The following is a 17,289-nucleotide window of genomic DNA, read 5'->3' as shown; positions in this document are numbered from 1 at the left end:
TTGTTATAGAAATGATTAAAACAACCCCCTGCCCACCATACACAACTCCTCCTCCCCCCCCCCCCCCCTGGCCAGCACACAACCCCCCCCCCCCCCCCCCCTGCACCCAGCCCCACCACCACCACCCCCTCATGTGGGTGTCCATTACATACGCCAAGTGTAAATTAGGTTAGTCGCTAAATGCACACACTGCGTTAGAGCTCGCAAGGAGCATGCTTTAGGAAAACAGTTACACTGAGCCCCTATTATCAGGGGTGGGATTAGAGTGGGATTCAGCCCGTCGTAAATACATCACAGCTGCGTTCAGACGTAGACTACAGCAGCACGGGGGCCTCAACGCCGCTGGAAATAAAGGGGGGGGGCGGGACCACCGATCAGGGGTGGTTTTTGTTGGGGTATTTCTGGGGAGGGGGGTGCCCCCTTCTGGGTGTGGTGTTGATGACCAGCGCGGAGGTGTAGTCGAGTGGTGATGGCAGAGTGTGTGTGTGTGTGTGTGTGTGTGTGTGTGTGTGTGTGTGTGAGGGAGGGAGGGGGACCGCGGTGGGGGGTGAGGGGGGGGGGGGGGGGGAGACGTGGTGGTGGGCAACGCTTAGCTAATGCTCTCCTCCAGTACGAGGAATTGGCTTCAGGGGGTGTGGTCATCGTTCGCAGCACCTTCTCACCGTGTGTGTGTGTGTGTGTGTGTGTGTGTGTGTGTGTGTGTGTGTGTGTGTGTGTGTGATGTAGTGGAGGGCACTGGAAGGAGTGCTAGAAAAGCCTCACCATCTGAAAGCACTTCATTAGGTGCCCCCCCCCCCCCCTCCCCCCCCCCCTGCTAACCCTTCGGCCCCAAACACCGACACAACCCCACCAGCCCCAGCTCTAAAGAGGCATTAAACAGCTGAGGGTTAAATCTGAGAGGCCAGAGCACCCTAAATCCCCCCTGGCACCCCCCCCCCCCCAAAGTGGGGTCCTGATTTGGTGCGTTTATGCCTCATCATGGGCCTCCGACGGGCTCCGCTTACAGCGCTGTGGGAGCGCCGTGCCGCCGCCAAATTAGCTTTGATGCCGTTAAAGGATATTGCATAAACAGGCGGTTGTGAGTTTAAAGGGATTACTTTGTCCGAAACAATTGGGCTTGATATCCTCCACAAAGAGTCGAGAGAAAAAAGATTGGAGGAATGAAAGGGAGGATCTTCAAAAAAAATAAATTAAAGTATTAGACCAGATATGTACATTTGACCTTTGAGGCATTTGAGGAATAAGAGATGAATAAAAGCGAGGGAAAAAAATAATCATGTTACCCTCCTCAGAATCATGTTCCCCACTGCATTAGCCGAAATAAATGTTGTCGTATTTGACTAAATTACAGTATCCCGGTGTAATACGTAGATAAAAGGCAGCATCTTGCCACTTTCAATCATGTCATACCCTGTGTGCCATCTGCTAAAGACTTCAATAAGGCTGCAGTAACATGGCCCCGGCAGATCATTTCAACACTAAAGCTTTAATACTAAAGGGTCCAACACAGAGGTCCTCATGGCAGGGGGAAGCGCCAACCTAATAACACTGTAAGGTTATACTTAAGGCTTGTTGTCCTTTTGAAATAAAAAATAAAAAACGCATGTCATACTTGGGCTGTCTCCTATGAGCTCCTCTGTCTGGCTCTCCAACAGACACCCCGACGCAGAGAGAGCCCGATCCCCCCCAGAGCTGTGAAGGAGGGAGCGGGCACGGAGACCAAAGGCTGGGGTATCGGATTATCTTCAAGTAGCACCAGATCCCTGTATCCCTGCACCAGATCCCCGGCATTTTGTCGAAGATTTTGGTATTAAATATACGCTTCAAAGTGGCTAATTAGGCTAAGTCCTGATTTCATGGTCACAGCTGCACTGTATTACCAATCACAACAGCCGGGCTCCGACCGTGGCGGTGGGCCCGTCAGAGCCCCCTCTACGGGGGGAGCCGCGGGATGGCTCTATCTCTGGTGGTTATCAAGGAGAACCGCTGCCACACGGCGTTGGCACACACCAGTGGCCGCCGTGTCAGGGCGGCCATCTCCTGAAAACCATGACTTTAGAGCTTAGGGGAAAGGAAAGGGGGAAGAGAAAATGATAGACAGACTGACAGATAGATAGTACCGCACAATACATGTGGACATGTGGTTTGAATATCTGTATGAAATATAAGGAATCAATATGCATGAAATATTCACTGTAGGATGCTGTGTTTAGAGGATTATAATGCAGAGATTCAATTTCAAGGCGGAAATACGGGTCTTCATATTTACCGAATAAAAGTAGGCCTAAAGTAATTATAATATTTGAGTAATACTGATGCTTCCATTTTTATTTGATGTAATTGTGAGCTATTGACAAAATAGAAAGGTATTGGTCGGTCCTTAACAGCAATAATACTATTAAAGTATAACATGAACATATACTTACTATATAACGAAGGAATATTTGTATCATTTTTCATGTGTTTCATAGATAGGACCTTAACAAAAACACATTGAATGGAGGATATATACATAATATATTATTAAGCATAAAGACAAAATTATAGGATCCAACAACAACAGTTTCTGCAATACCAAAGACCACCTTCCCACTGACTTAACAATATTCCCCATTCAACACACAAACACAAACAAACACACACACACACACACACACACACACACACTCACTCTCACATGAAAACACACACACACACATAAAAACACACACACACACACACACACACACACACACACACACACACACACACACACACACACACACACACACACACACACACACACACACACACACACACAGCAAACCAGCCGCCCACCCCCACACACACAATCCAAAATGGCCACCTGGGATGGACCCGTCATGCGCTGCTGCAGCCTGACTCTCAGTGCTGCTAACATGATACAGGGTGGCCATGGGGGGCTGGGGGGGCTCGCCGCGGCCCACCCCTAACGCGAGCGGACACAGCGATTGCTGCGGTGCGGTGCTCACCACCAGCTCACCCATGTTACCAGATCCCCCCGTCCCTAATAACGCCAGCACTGGGCCTGGCAGCATCGCGTGCCCCCCCCCCCCTCCCATCCCCTCCCCTCCTCCAGCACAACCCCAAGACAATCAACTTCATATTTTCCTCTCCAATTGTTAATGACTAATAATCATAGGTTTAGATAATGGAAAAGAATAGGGTCAGCTCAGATGTGAGTGGTTGAGGGGGGGGAGCAAGGCAATGGGGGGGGGGGGGGGGTTGATCATGCATTCCAACCAAAGCCCGAAATAGACAACAGCATCTAACAGCATTGTTTTTTGGTACGTTTGTAGAAGAATGTGATTTACCAAAACGGAAGCTGTATAGCAATTAGGCTATGATTCCTGATTGAACGGACATAGTGATCTCAAGCCATTTGCCGAGGACACGTTGCTTGGGCCACAAGTTCCGTAGTGTGCAACAAGGTCATGCGCTCTGTGTGCTCAGGAAGTGACTGATTCATTAGGTTGGCTAATTGCTGTCCGCAGTTACTCTACAAAGGCCATTGCTCTATTTTATTAGGCCATTTTAACATGTCTCCCTTTCCTGGAAAGACCTGGTTCTTGTGTACACAACGCAAACACATACACACAGACGCAAGCACACACACACACACACACACACACACACACACACACACACACACACACACACACACACACACACACACACACACACACACACACACACACACACACACACACACACACACACACACACACACACACACACAAACTGGTCAAGAGCACGAATCAATAAGGTTTTTAAAAAAAAAAAAAACTTTCAAGGGGGGGCTTGTTTGTAACCACACAGAGAGAAGAGAACGCCCATCTTTAAATCCGGTACCCATTATAATGCAACTCTAGAAGATTACTTACATCGTTTCAATGGAGCCCCCATAGGCCTGGCGTCTGTACGCAGCCCCGGTTTGTCTCTGGAAGCCCAATAGCCCCGACTCTAGGCCCTGACTCTAGGCCCCGACTCTAGGCCCCGACTCTAGGCCCCGACTCTAGGCCCCGACTCTAGGCCCCGACTATAGGCCCTACCATAGGCCCCGACTCTAGGCCCCGACTATAGGCCCGACAATAGGCCCCGACTATAGGCCCGACTATAGGCCCCGACTCTAGGCCCCGACTATAGGCCCCGACTATAGGCCCGACTATAGGCCCCGACTCTAGGCCCCGACTCTAGGCCCCGACTATAGGCCCCGACTATAGGCCCGGACTATAGGCCCCGACTATAGGCCCCGACTCTAGGCCCCGACTATAGGCCCCGACTATAGGCCCGACAATAGGCCCCGGCTCTAGGCCCCGACTCTAGGCCCCGACTCTAGGCCCCGACTCTAGGCCCGGACTATAGGCCCCGACTATAGACCCCGACTATAGGCCCCGACTCTAGGCCCCGACTATAGGCCCGACTCTAGGCCCCGACTCTAGGCCCGGACTATAGGCCCCGACTATAGACCCCGACTATAGGCCCCGACTCTAGGCCCCGACTATAGGCCCGACTCTAGGCCCCGACTCTAGGCCCGGACTATAGGCCCCGACTCTAGGCCCCGACTATAGGCCCCGACTATCGGCCCCGACTATAGGGTGGACATATAGATTTAGGGCATTTATCTAGAGTGACTTACAATAAGTACAATAGTCAGAAGAAGAAAAACAACAATATATCGCTGTTGGTACAGTAAGGATGTTCATAGAACCAAGTGACCAGCACTAACAATCGCTAGGTTGACCCATTCCCCGTAAACAGCAATGTAATTCCACATACAGGCTATTCGAGATAGATTAAAATATCAAAACCATATGAATGATGGCAATGAGAAGGAAAAGTAAATGATGTGAAAAATTGTTGCGAATGGGAAGCACAAAGCACTTCAACAAACACAAGAAGGCAGGCACGTGCACACTCATACACACACACACACACACACACACACACACACGCACACACACAATGCTGTCAGTGTGGGTTAACAATAGACATTGCAGAGGGAGAAGTGCGGCTGCTTAGCGTTACTCTCAGCCAATCCATTGTCCCTGTTCCTGGGAAATGGGGAGGGGCTTCAGGATACATGGGCCAACGATGTCCCACAGATGAAAGAGGAGGGGCTTCAGGATACATGGGCCAACGATGTCCCACAGATGAAAGAGGAGGGGCTTCAGGATACATGGGCCAACGATGTCCCACAGATGAAAGAGGAGGGGCTTCAGGATACATGGGCCAACGATGTCCCCCAGATGAAAGAGGAGGGGCTTCAGGATACATGGGCCAACGATGTCCCCCAGATGAAAGAGGAGGGGCTTCAGGATACATGGGCCAACGATGTCCCCCAGATGAAAGAGGAGGGGCTTCAGGATACATGGGCCAATGATGTCCCCCAGATGAAAGAGGAGGGGCTTCAGGATACATGGGCCAATGATGTCCTCCAGATGAAAGAGGAGGGGCTCCAAGTCGCCATGGCGTTCTTGACCACAGTCGGCCCTGTTCTTAAGGGGGGGGGGGGGGGGGGGGTGCTTGGTCTACAATCGTTCCACTGTCTGCACTGCAGTGCCACCCCAAAATGTACAAGCGGGGGGTCAAAGGTTCACGTTGAGGGCGAGTTATGGGTTCGGGTTTCTCAAGGGTGTGTTTGTGAAACATTTTTAGAAAATTATGTTTTTACATTTGTGAAAACATATATCTATATTTGTAATATGCTCCACTCTTCACATAGACTAACTCTACACACATATCGTTTGCAAGAGGTCTGTAACTAAATACTGTAACACAATTTTCAGCTTCCTAACTCAGCAATTGTTGTTTTAGTTCAAATATTTGTTGAAGGAACTGAGGCTTCCAAAGACATTTAATTTTCTATTAATGCCATGAATATATGATATATTCTATGCACAGTAATATGCAGGCGTATAATGATGACATTGGTAAACGATTTATAATGTCAGACATTTTTTTTTTCTTTATTATTATCTTTTATATTGCAACTCATTGGATGCATTTTCTGGAGAACGTTGAGTTGTGATTTGAAGAAACGCAGCCTATTATATATTATATTCATAAAGAATGGGAATGTAGATCGTGAGACTGACGTTAAAGTGAATCATTTAGGGAGCCATTCCTTGACACAATCTGGCCCATCTTTATTTAAGCCTACGGACACACGCACACGCACACAGACACTCGCACACACACACACACACACACACACACACACACTCGCACACACACACACACACACACACACACACACACACACACACACACACACACACACACACACACACACACACACACACACACACACACACACACACACACACACACACACACACACGCAAAATCACACACGGTATTCTTTTTATAAACGAGGCCATCTTCTGACTAAAGATAACGCAGGGAAAAACATATTTTAAATGAAACGCAAATCAGATGCGAGATGAAAGTAATACGCTGTAGGATCAAATTGATGACTTTTTTTTTTTTTTACAAAAGAAAGTAGAAAATGATCCTGCGATTCAAATCGCCTGAAAACATTCACCGCAGAGAGAAAGGGGAGAATGATTCACTATTATCTTTATAATATGGCATTTCGTCCGAGATTGACAATATCCAAGTATCACCACACACACACACACACACACACACACACACACACACACACACACACACACACACACACACACACACACACACACACACACACACACACACACACACACACACACACACACACACCTAATAGCATCGTTTTAGACTGTGATTCACCGCCTCGCGCTCACTGCATCATATTTAAAGTCCTCCGCGGATGTTTGGACCCCCGTCGATGGCCTATTTCTCATTTGCGGTCAATCAAACGGACGTGGTGTCGGGCCTAACCACAGCTCATTACCCTCGTCGCGGGGGCAGAGGGAGCAATTTACCCGCAGCGCTGCCGACTCAGCCTCGGCCGATGGAAATCAGCCGCGCGCGCTCCGGAACGAGGTTTTAATTATCTCCCGCGTCATCCAAGCGCTCCCCCGCCATAAGGAGCCTCGCTGTTTCCCGCCATCCTGCCTGATTTCAATATCGCAATGATTGCTTGCGTCTCATCAGAAAAAAAAAATGATGGAGAGTAGCTCTATGAGGGGTTGAACGGTGATGAGAATGTCCGTGCGTGTGGTTCGTGTGCACGCTTCCTAGTGCCAACCGACCGCGTGACAAATCAGCAGTGTCAGCTTCGACATCACGAAGAGATGACCTTACGATGATTATCTCTCTAAGAAGATGCACTTTCTTATTTACCGTCCCGCTGACTAGCTTCAACAAACAGTTTAATTCAAATCACAGTCTTGATCCTTTGTATTGTCAGGTTAAAGATGGCCAATCGCTAAATAGGGTGTTGAAGACTGGAGGGACATTTTACCGCAGGTTATGTAGCAGATAGGCTAGTACAAACTGCCTTACATCCATTCAAATTGGGTTCCTCACCAGGAACACAATTTATATATTCATGGAGGTTTGATGAAAGCCATGTCTCGAGGCTAGATCATCAATATGCAACTTTTACGCAAATTCAATGTCAATTTAAACCGCATAATTCAAAAACTTTGCCGTAAACACGTAGACTTTGGACGCGCCTGGTGCTTTGTAAAAACATGTTGGTCAGACTAGGGCAGGGGTCCGCAACCGTGACTCTGGACCCACCGTGGCTCTTCCCCTCTGCAGCAGCTCCAAGTAGCTTTAATTTTTTTACAATAAAATAACTCATACCATTTCTTTGAGTTCAAGGTGATAATGTGTCACTAAAATAGCTAATTCAATTGTTTTAATATTTTTTCAATTAAAATAAACGTCACATCCTACACCCGGACATTTCATAAATTCAACAAAGTATTGGCTATTGGTTATTTAATATGTAGTCTAACTAAACAGTATATAAACGTTAGATGCTGTGTTATCTTCATTTATAAACAGGGTTTATCTTTATAAAAAGGTCTTGTGACTCCCGATGAGGGTTAGAAAATGGCCAGAAATGGCTCTTGATAGTGAAGTCTGCTAACCCCTGGACTAAGGCCTGTCAGGTCAACCTGTCTGTTCCAGGTCTGTTCCAGGTCTGTTCCAGGTCTGTTACAGGTCTGTGTCGTCACAGAGGGAGACTCGGACCTTCAGCCAGAGGAGAGAATGAAACAAGATGGCGCCGGGTGGAAAGGCCGTGCTGAGTGAACGTGTGTGCCCTGAGTGGCAGACAGTTTACCGCTGGCTAGGGACCCGTGGTCGGGGGGGTCACCCAAATACCTTTAACTCGGTCTTAAAGGACCCCGTTGGGAAACAATGCACGCGGTGCCGCGCTCTCAGACCATACCCGGCACTGGTATTTATTCGGCGTGCCTTTTTGTTTTTACAGCGCGCAGAATAAATGGCTCAAGTGACACGGGCCGCTGCTGCACATCGTCAACACAGCCCATAAGTCACCATTAGCCTGCGTTCATTTCCCTCCGTCGCTGCACCCCAGAACCCCTCTGCCGAGAGCACGGCTGTTTGGCTAGGCTTCCCTGTTCAGAGTTCACCTTGTCTCTGCATAGCCTCCCCCTCCCACTTATGTACTTAGGTCCTGGCACTTAATGTACGCACTGATTGTATGTCATACTTAGTTATAGTACTGAGTTGTGTAGCATCTTATCTTAGCTATCTTTGTTGTATACGGGGAATGGGTCAACCTAGCGATTGTTATTGCTGTTCATTTGGTTCTATGAACATCCTTACTGTACCAACAGCGATATATTGTTGTTTCTCTTCTTCTGACAATTGTACTTATTGTAAGTCGCTCTGGATAAATGCCCTAAATCTATATGCCTACCCTAGAGTCGGGGCCTATAGTCGGGGCCTAGAGTCGGGGCTATTGGGCTTCCAGAGACAAACCGGGGCTGTGTACAGACGCCAGGCCTATGGGGGCTCCATTGAAACGATGCAAGGCCTCTTCCAGAGTTGCATTTTAATGGGTACCGGATTTAAAAGATGGGGGTTCTCTTTTCTCTGTGTGGTTACAAACAAGCCCCCCAGTAGGACGCCCCAGTCCACATGAATGGGGTCCAGTCCCGTCACAGAAGTGCAACAGCATGCTGAAGCCACAAGTCTTTGGACTCTGGGTCTGTGTGATATCATATAGCCATTATTTTGTGTGTGTGTGTATGGGGGGGATTGTCCTCATTCCATTCAGATGTACAGAAAGTAGTTAAACAGAAAGGTCCGAGCTTGTTTGATGGTGTTAACACTGATGCAGGCAAATGCAGGCCAAATCAGCAGGAAATAGACCTAGCATAAAGCTTTATGATATAATTATCATATTAATATTAAAGACATTGGATCTATCCCTAATTGAGTATTACTAACAAATATTTTTCCTTCCGTTATCAAATCCCACTAAATTATTTTTCAAGAAGAAATAAGTTGCAGGAATTCTGGTTTAGTTCTTGTGAATGCAGTAGGCAGAGTCAACTATACATTTAAAACGTACACGTCGGCCATCAAGCCTCCTTATTGCCAACCTTCTGACAAACCTTTGCGACTACAATCCATCTGTTGAACGTAACCTGTTAATAATTTGGACTGTTGAAATGGAGAATTGTAGCAAAACTTATAGCTAAGCCATCACTTATTGTGCATTACAAAATCTATATTTCAAAAAGCATATAGTGTAGTACTGCAATAAAACTAGCGCTTTTCACATTGCAAAGCCAATATAAACTTGAGTACTAAAATGTCAGCCTATCAGGGGCAAACACATTTTTCCAATTGAATAACTCATGGCGAGAATTTAGCAGGTTTTATGAATATGCAGGTTTTTGCCAAGAATAGACAGAAATTCCCGTTGGGATGCCGTCATGGTAGGAGCCAGCAGAATGGACGACCCCGTTTCCCAGAGGCCTGTCCATGCAGGTCCCAAGGTCCCGCCTCCACCCCCGCACGCGGCCTGACCTACACTACCACTCAAAAGTTTGGGGTCACTTAAAATTGTCCTTATTTTTTAAAGAGCAGCACCGTTTGTTTCAATGAAGATAACATTAAATTAATCCGAAATAAAGTCCAGATATTGTTAATGTTGTAAATGACTATTCTAGCTGGAAACGGCAGATTTTTAATGTTATATCTACATAGGTGTACAGAGGCCTGTGTTTTGATACGTTGTTCAGCGGAATCATGTTAAAAGGCTAATTGATGACTAAACCTCCACCTCTGCCACCAATAATAACAAAAGACAATATTACTAGTGCCCTCCGACTTAGGCCCTCCATATAACGTTTACCAGTCGGGTGCTGGCGTCATGTGAAACAGGTAAGGGGGGGGTGAGAAGCCCTGGGTGGCTCGTTAAGTGGCTGGTGCTCGGAGCAAGGCTGCAAAGGGAAGCCCGGGGAGCCGCATATGCAGTCAGTGGCTTCCAGGAGACCTCGGCATAGTTCAGTTTCCTTACACGCTCATGAAATACAAATCCCACTCAATGAAATACGTGAACGACCATACCATTACTTTTATTGTATATTTATATAGATTCGGCTACAAGAATTACAAAAAAAAAAAAGGAACCAAAAATTAAATGAATAGGTAACTGTGATCCATAAGGTGCAGACCGCAAACCACCACAGCACGGTATTACAGTATATGAGGGAGGAGTTCCATTTGAATTCAATTCAACGTCCTTTAAAATCTTCGCACAGCAGGTAATGGACCATTGTCCCCCCCCCCCCCCCCATCCCATGCAACACCATACTGGTAGAAAGCACGTCATTCCGTTGTAATCTGCTGATGTTTCACTGCTTGGTGAAGCCTAGTTTCTGTGGTGTTTAGTGTGGATTAGCCCTTCCTTTACCAATACAGAAAAGGGAGGCGGCTCCAATACCTTACGCGTGTGTGTGTGTGTGTGTGTGTGTGTGTGTGTGTGTGTGTGTGTGTGTGAGAGAGAGTCTTCAGTGTATTAATCACATGCCCGTTTAATTCTTCTCTTGTGGCAGTCTTTGTTCTCCTTTGAACAGAGTTGTGTTTCACCAGCAACTGAACCAGCAGCAAAGTGAAACAAGCAAGTCCTCCTAACCAAAAGCTGTGTGCGCACATCAAATAAATACACACACACAAACACCTTCAGTCTCTTCCCTCTGTTCTCCGTTTCACTCCAACATGAGGTAAAGTTTGGCGCCCAAGTGCAATGCTCCATTGTGCTACATGAAGAAAGACAAATATCGAAAAACAACAAAACAGATATCCCACCACATTACCAATAAGAGTATAATCCTGCTGGTGACGCACAAACAAAACAAAAACATCTCCACTTCATCACTCCCTTAACAAAACCAAACAAATAAAATAATCGACCGCCTGCATGACATCCACTTGCCACTTAACTAAACCACCTACATAACAATGAGGTTGTACAATATTCATGCCACCAATTATAATTTCGTTTTGTAACACGTCACACACAAAATAAGAAAGAAACCGGTGTGACACTCCACTTAGTTTTTCCTTGTATTGTTTTTCTTTTCCAGGTTCAACAAATGTTCCGTGTGCCTTTGTGATTGAGTGACGAAAACAGGATCACTGTGGGTAACATGTAGGCTGTTGGATGTAGCTTGCTCTGATGTTAAAAGGATCACAATGATTCAACGGTAGGCCTACTCTCGCGGGGGTGGGGGACGACGACAAGTGGTTTGGACTCTCGCTTCAGAAATAATGACCGATCGCACTCCGTTTACTGGTAATACTACAATTAAAGAGTTGAATGAAGAAAAAAATGTAGGTCACATCCGTACTTTTTTCTTCTATACTTTAGTTCACATCCTCATATAATTGAAGGTTACTATTTTGAAGCATAACTCCCAGCTCACTATTTACATGGCTATTTACAATGCCTATAGAAGCTAAACCCAGAACAAGGACATGTATGGCACTCCAAGGCGAGTCTTTGCATCCCTACATCCCGTAGAACTAAGCTGTTGGCGCGGCCAGCACTGTTCAATAGACACGGTCTCATTACGGTCAGAAGGCACTGGATAATGTGTTCTGGGGAGTTGGTGGTTTCTCAATGCCGTCTAACTTTTTTGTTCTGTGGGAATGTCGACTCAAGAGTGCAATTTGTTGTCTACAAACACACATGTGTACGCTTTTCAAGGTACAGGTATCACAGTAAAGACTACAGAATGTGTCCCTGCCATAAGCATTTGTTAAAAGGGCAGTACTAATCAGGAATACATATCATACTTTTAAAAAATATTTCTTATCTGTATATTGAGGTAGAAGCACATAAGGTGTTATGTTTAGATGTTCAAATAGAGTTTAGGTAGCCATGCTAACAACAGTACTTTGCAAGAGTGCCATTCACAGAGGTTTAGTTAACACTTACTTTTTCTTGTCAGTTGAGAGTGTACGACATTTCCTGAAATAATTGCAATTCGTGCTACAGAGTGCAATCAGATTACCTCCATGAGCATTTAAGAGAGCCTACCCACAAAATAAATGTATTCATGAAAAGCGATCCCTCCCGCCCATAATAAAATAATAATGTGTAGATAAACACTAAAGTCACGCCCAAGGGACATCACGATCCATGGTAAAGCAGACATTGCAAGAGCCTTTTCTAATTGGCTGAAATTATGCTTGGTGATGTCACCTGCCGCTGGCTGTAATCAGAGCAGAACATAGCCATTGCATAACATATGTTTGGTGATGTCCATGGGATTTAAGCGTTTGGCGACTAATTAAATCCATGATTAGGAAATGAGGGGATACAATTGTTGGGCTTTTGTGCAGAAAACACACTCCCTCCACGCTCAAAACGTCTCGTTTCAGCTTTGCATCAGGCAGGGGAGTTTGACAATACACCTCTCCCCTAGAGCGCCTTATAGGACAGGACAACCACACCCAACAGATTCGAAAAATGAAACATAACCAAATAAAAATAGGTCAAACAAAGAGGTATTTAGTTACAGTGCAAAAAAAGTGAGAGTTCAAGCTCAATACAAAAACGATAGCACCAAACAAGGAACAAATATATAGAAAATGCATGCAATTAATTGAGGTATTTGAATGAGAAGGGGCTGATCGTAAAAAACAACAAAAAAAATAACACATTGAGGCAAAAGCAAACAAAACCTGAAGTGAAAAAAGCGAGGATAAGCTGCTGGCCTGCCTAATCCTTGGGAGTGACTTCAATCTAACAGTCACATCTGCAAAAAGCTTTGGTAAATGAGGGATGCACGGACCAATAGATGTGTTGATATTGAAACGGCCCATTTCCGGAGAAACATTCCTTCGAAAAGTGTCTGCCTGTTCCTTACACAAGCATCCGATCTTTGAGGAAACGTCTGCAGCATATTGTACGGCTGATATGTCTTTCTCTTAGTATGCCTGTTGAATATTATTTTTGTGGAAAGCAAAATCTTGGTTCGACGTCATTAAAGTCATTGGTCGAGCTAAAGATGAACAATGTAATTTTAAATCACTGCGTATCAAAAAGGGTTTGGGCAACGTCAGGCTGCCAACATTGTGTTTCTTCATGGCCCCCTCCGGCACAATCACCATTAATTGAACGTTTATTACATATAAGCAGTCCAGTTGTTAGGGTCAACACATACACGTTTCAACGACATGCAAACCCAAGGTTAAAATCTATTTTAAATTACAGTAACTGGGAATGTTTGAAATTCCTATCATTTTTGCAGGATATGGTAGGCCTTAAAAACGATGGCAAACTATATTATAAAAATGTAGTTTTCATTTACTTATTTATTTTTATATAGACTTTGCTACGCAAATTCATTTTCTCAGGTCTCAAAATAACAGACCCTAACAGATGAAATAAGTGCAAAACTGATTTAAAATACAATTTTGAGGCAGTAGCGCAACAGAGGCGTGGACAGACTCTGTCCGAGGCCTCCGATGGCCGAGGGCAACCTTTTGTTTTCCAAACCGCTTAATAAACTGGCACGAGGGCACAGACCGAGGAGCATAGCGGTACTCCTGCCCTACCCACCTGCAGGACTTTTGATTCCCACCTCTGATCTAAACTATGCACACACCAACACCACACAACAAGCCTAACACGCCTCGCTTCACGTTAAAACAAACTGAATAATGAGCAGACCGGGCGCCTCGACCCCCTCTCGTTCTCCTTGCAACGCCTTGCTTAACATCGATAAAGCACTCCTGTGGTTACACAAAGCAGAGAAGGAAAGGAAAGATTGTGTTTGCGCAAAATATGAAAACAAAAAAATTAAACCAAATAGCCAAGGTGAAATCCGTTGCGAGACCAATTCGATTCTTGCGTTGCGGCCCCCCCAGTGTTCCCCGGGCCGCTGTGGCCGTGCCGTCGAGGGGGAGGCAAAGGTCACAGGGCAGAGGTCAGCGCGGGGCTCGTGTCTCTGCCTCTCGTTAGCTTAGGTCGCTAGCTCCCTGGCGGCGGGGAGCAGGCGCTCAGCTGGCTTGCGCCTGAGGTTGATTGGCTTTGAGGCTGCGGAGGGCCCGGCGCGCGGCCGCCGACTTGGCGATGCGGTAGCTGCGGCCCACGCCCTTGAACTTGCCCTTGCCCACCACCTCCACCGTCACGCGCACCTTGCCGTCGTACGTCCGCTCCGCAGGGCTGGGGACGAAGGGCGAGGGGTCACAAATGCAAATCGGAGTAAAAGTGTCCTCCGTCAATATCGTTTAAGTAGATACTTAAACACTGCACTGAATTTTCTACTTTCATTTTATTTCTTTACTGTATTGTGTCGGTATGTGTGTACTCTTGAGACTTTTGCAAATGTGTACTATTCATTCAGATATGATGAATGATGTGGAAATGTTTGACACTACAAAAATGTATTACAAAAAAAACACTGCACTGAAAGCACTTAACGTGTGACGGTAACATTGAAATGTGTATACAAACTGTTAAATTAAATATGTCAATGGATAGTTTCTCATCATCTCGACAATTCATGAAGTCTTTAAAAAGAAACAACACAACACCCGCTGTGCATTTGACCCGATGGCGCTCACTAACGGGGTTGAACAAAGACAAACAGTGATGTGTCGAAGAGCGACGTTGTGCCGGTCCTCACCTGAACTTGGCGGTTTCCGGCTCCATCTCCAGCAGCTCCCTCACCGGGGAGCGCGGCACGTTGGCAGAGAATTTTTCTGAGGGATGCAGAGAGGGTTTCAGAGCAGTGGTCAGAGGGGGGCGACAGGGGAATCAAAGAACAAGATAGGAAACACTGAAGAACAAGCCTCCCCCCAATGCAGCAAATACATTGAATGTTTCCAATCACTTGAACTTCTAGACAGTCAATGAATGAGAAAGGCCCCCGGCCCCCAGTCGCGGCGCCTCACCTATAAGTGGCCTCATCATTGGATAATACACTTGCCACACCGTCTCCAACGACATCCTGCTGTCCATGTAGATTGCCCCTGCGAGCGACTCGAAGATGTCCCCCATGGCCTTGGGGACCTCCAGGTCCTCCTCCTTCTCTTCTGCCTCCTCTGAGCGCCGCAGCTGAGGAAAGAGAGACAGGGGGTCTGAGTGAGGTGGCTTCACGTGCACGCACATAGTGTTGCAAAAATAAAATAAAAAAAGAAGAAGTAAAAAAGGCAAGGGCAGAGCACTCCTGAAAGGGTTGTAAAGTTGACCCGTGGTGGAGGGAAAAATAAAGACCTCCAAAAAAAGAAAGAATAGACAGGAATGTAATAGTGTTCAACGCTATTCCCCCGTGTCTCGGGCAGGAACGACAGGGGACTGGAAGTCGCTGAGCGGGTGATTCCCACCAAACATACGTCGGGGGCACAGGGGCGGCAGAACTTTCACACCGCACCGCGTTTCATTTGTCTCCCGGCCCTCGACTCGTGTTTCCTCTTTCTCCTTTGTGTGCTATGGGTTTATGTGTCCTTGTTTATGCCCCCAAGTATCAAAACAACATCCCTCCGCCAGCAGCATGGGAAGAGATTTAGTGCCAAGATAGCCATTTACTGACAAATTCAGTCCAAATGCATCCCTCGCTTCAGTGATAATATCGTTTGAATGTGAAACACATTCACAGACACTGGCGTCCTCTGTGCCGGTAGATTTTCTAGGAAAATATGTTATTTATTTTTTTGGTGAACAACTTTAACAAAGATGGGCACGATTACATTTTCTGAGATGAGGAGGTTTGTGGCTCAGTGCTGACGTACGCATTGAGATGTAGAAGCGATGAGACGCATGCGGTGTATACGTAGGTGTGTGTGCGTGCACGTGTGCGTGTGCGCGTGCGTGTGCACATGCGCGCCCACCCACCTCGGAGTCCATGCCCTGCATCTCGTTCTTCTCCAGCTGGAACTGCACAAAGTCGTCGATGACGTGGAAGAGCTCGGGCGAGATGGCCTTGAAGTACTTGTGGTAGTCGTACTTGACGGCCAGCGAGGCGAAGATGGTGTTGTTGACCAGCGCCGAGCGCAGGTCCGTCAGCACGCCGGGCGAGTGCTGCCGCGGGTCCTCGTAGAGGTGCTTGGTGATGAGGTAGTCGAGGATGGCGTCGCCCAGGAACTCCAGCCGCTGGTAGCAGTCTGGTGGGAGAGGGCGGGGGTCAGTAGGCTGGGAGGCGGGAGGCTCAGGAGGTGGAGCGGGTCGGCTGGTAACCAGAAGGTCGCCGGTTCGATCCCCGGCTCCTCCTAGCTGAGCGCCGAGGTGTCCCTGAGCAAGGCAGCTCACCCTGACTGCTCCGGACCAGCTGGCTGTGGCCGTGCATGGCTGACTCCGCCGTTGGTGTGTGAATGGTTGAATGTTAGGAAATATTGTAATGCACTTTGACTGGCAACTGGTTAGAAAAGCGCTGCATAAATGCAGTCCATTTACCATTTATTTGGAGGAATATTATTAGCAATATTGGGAGGAAAGGTCATTGGGGAAGGGGGGGGGGGCGAGGGGCCTCCTGACCAATCACATCATACTCACTGCGTTTACATGCGGGTGGTTTACCTCAATATTGGAATGGGCCATTTTAAGAGAATAATCAATGTGCTGAATAATAACTGGTGCCCCCTGTAAGTGGGAAGACCAACGCACACTAGGGCTTTGACTCTGAACTTCGTTATTCGAATATAATTTGAATATTAGGCAGCCCTTAATATTCAAACCTGTTATGGCCATTATTTTTTGTAAATTTCTTTGCTTGAACGTTGTTTTCAATTCAGATTCCGAGGCTTTTTCACGCCTGGTGAAGTTGTGAATCGCGAGCTCATTAGCAAGGCTATTATTGGTCATCTGGGCTCCTGTAGGTGGTG

The 17,289-nt window shown here is 46.8% G+C and overlaps 1 protein-coding gene across 2 annotated transcripts in view; it reads right to left on the bottom strand.

Moving 5' to 3' along the window:
* Window positions 1–10,516: 10,516 nt before the first annotated feature.
* dicer1 (dicer 1, ribonuclease type III) overlaps window positions 10,517–17,289 on the bottom strand; it is a 36,572-nt gene continuing 29,799 nt past the window's right edge. For both annotated transcript variants that reach the window (XM_060051849.1, XM_060051848.1), the window contains exons 26-29: window positions 16,304–16,572; window positions 15,364–15,526; window positions 15,096–15,171; window positions 10,517–14,632 (exon numbers count right to left, since the gene is read on the bottom strand). In XM_060051849.1, the coding sequence (XP_059907832.1) occupies window positions 14,467–14,632; window positions 15,096–15,171; window positions 15,364–15,526; window positions 16,304–16,572 (674 nt within the window). In that variant the 3' untranslated portion in view covers window positions 10,517–14,466. The remainder of the gene's footprint in view (window positions 14,633–15,095; window positions 15,172–15,363; window positions 15,527–16,303; window positions 16,573–17,289) is intronic.

This window comes from Gadus macrocephalus, chromosome 5 (assembly GCF_031168955.1).
Source record: "Gadus macrocephalus chromosome 5, ASM3116895v1".
Classification (NCBI taxonomy): Eukaryota; Metazoa; Chordata; class Actinopteri; order Gadiformes; family Gadidae; genus Gadus; species Gadus macrocephalus.
Note: the sequence above shows the minus strand (reverse complement) of the source record. Positions and strands in the feature narration are given on the sequence as shown.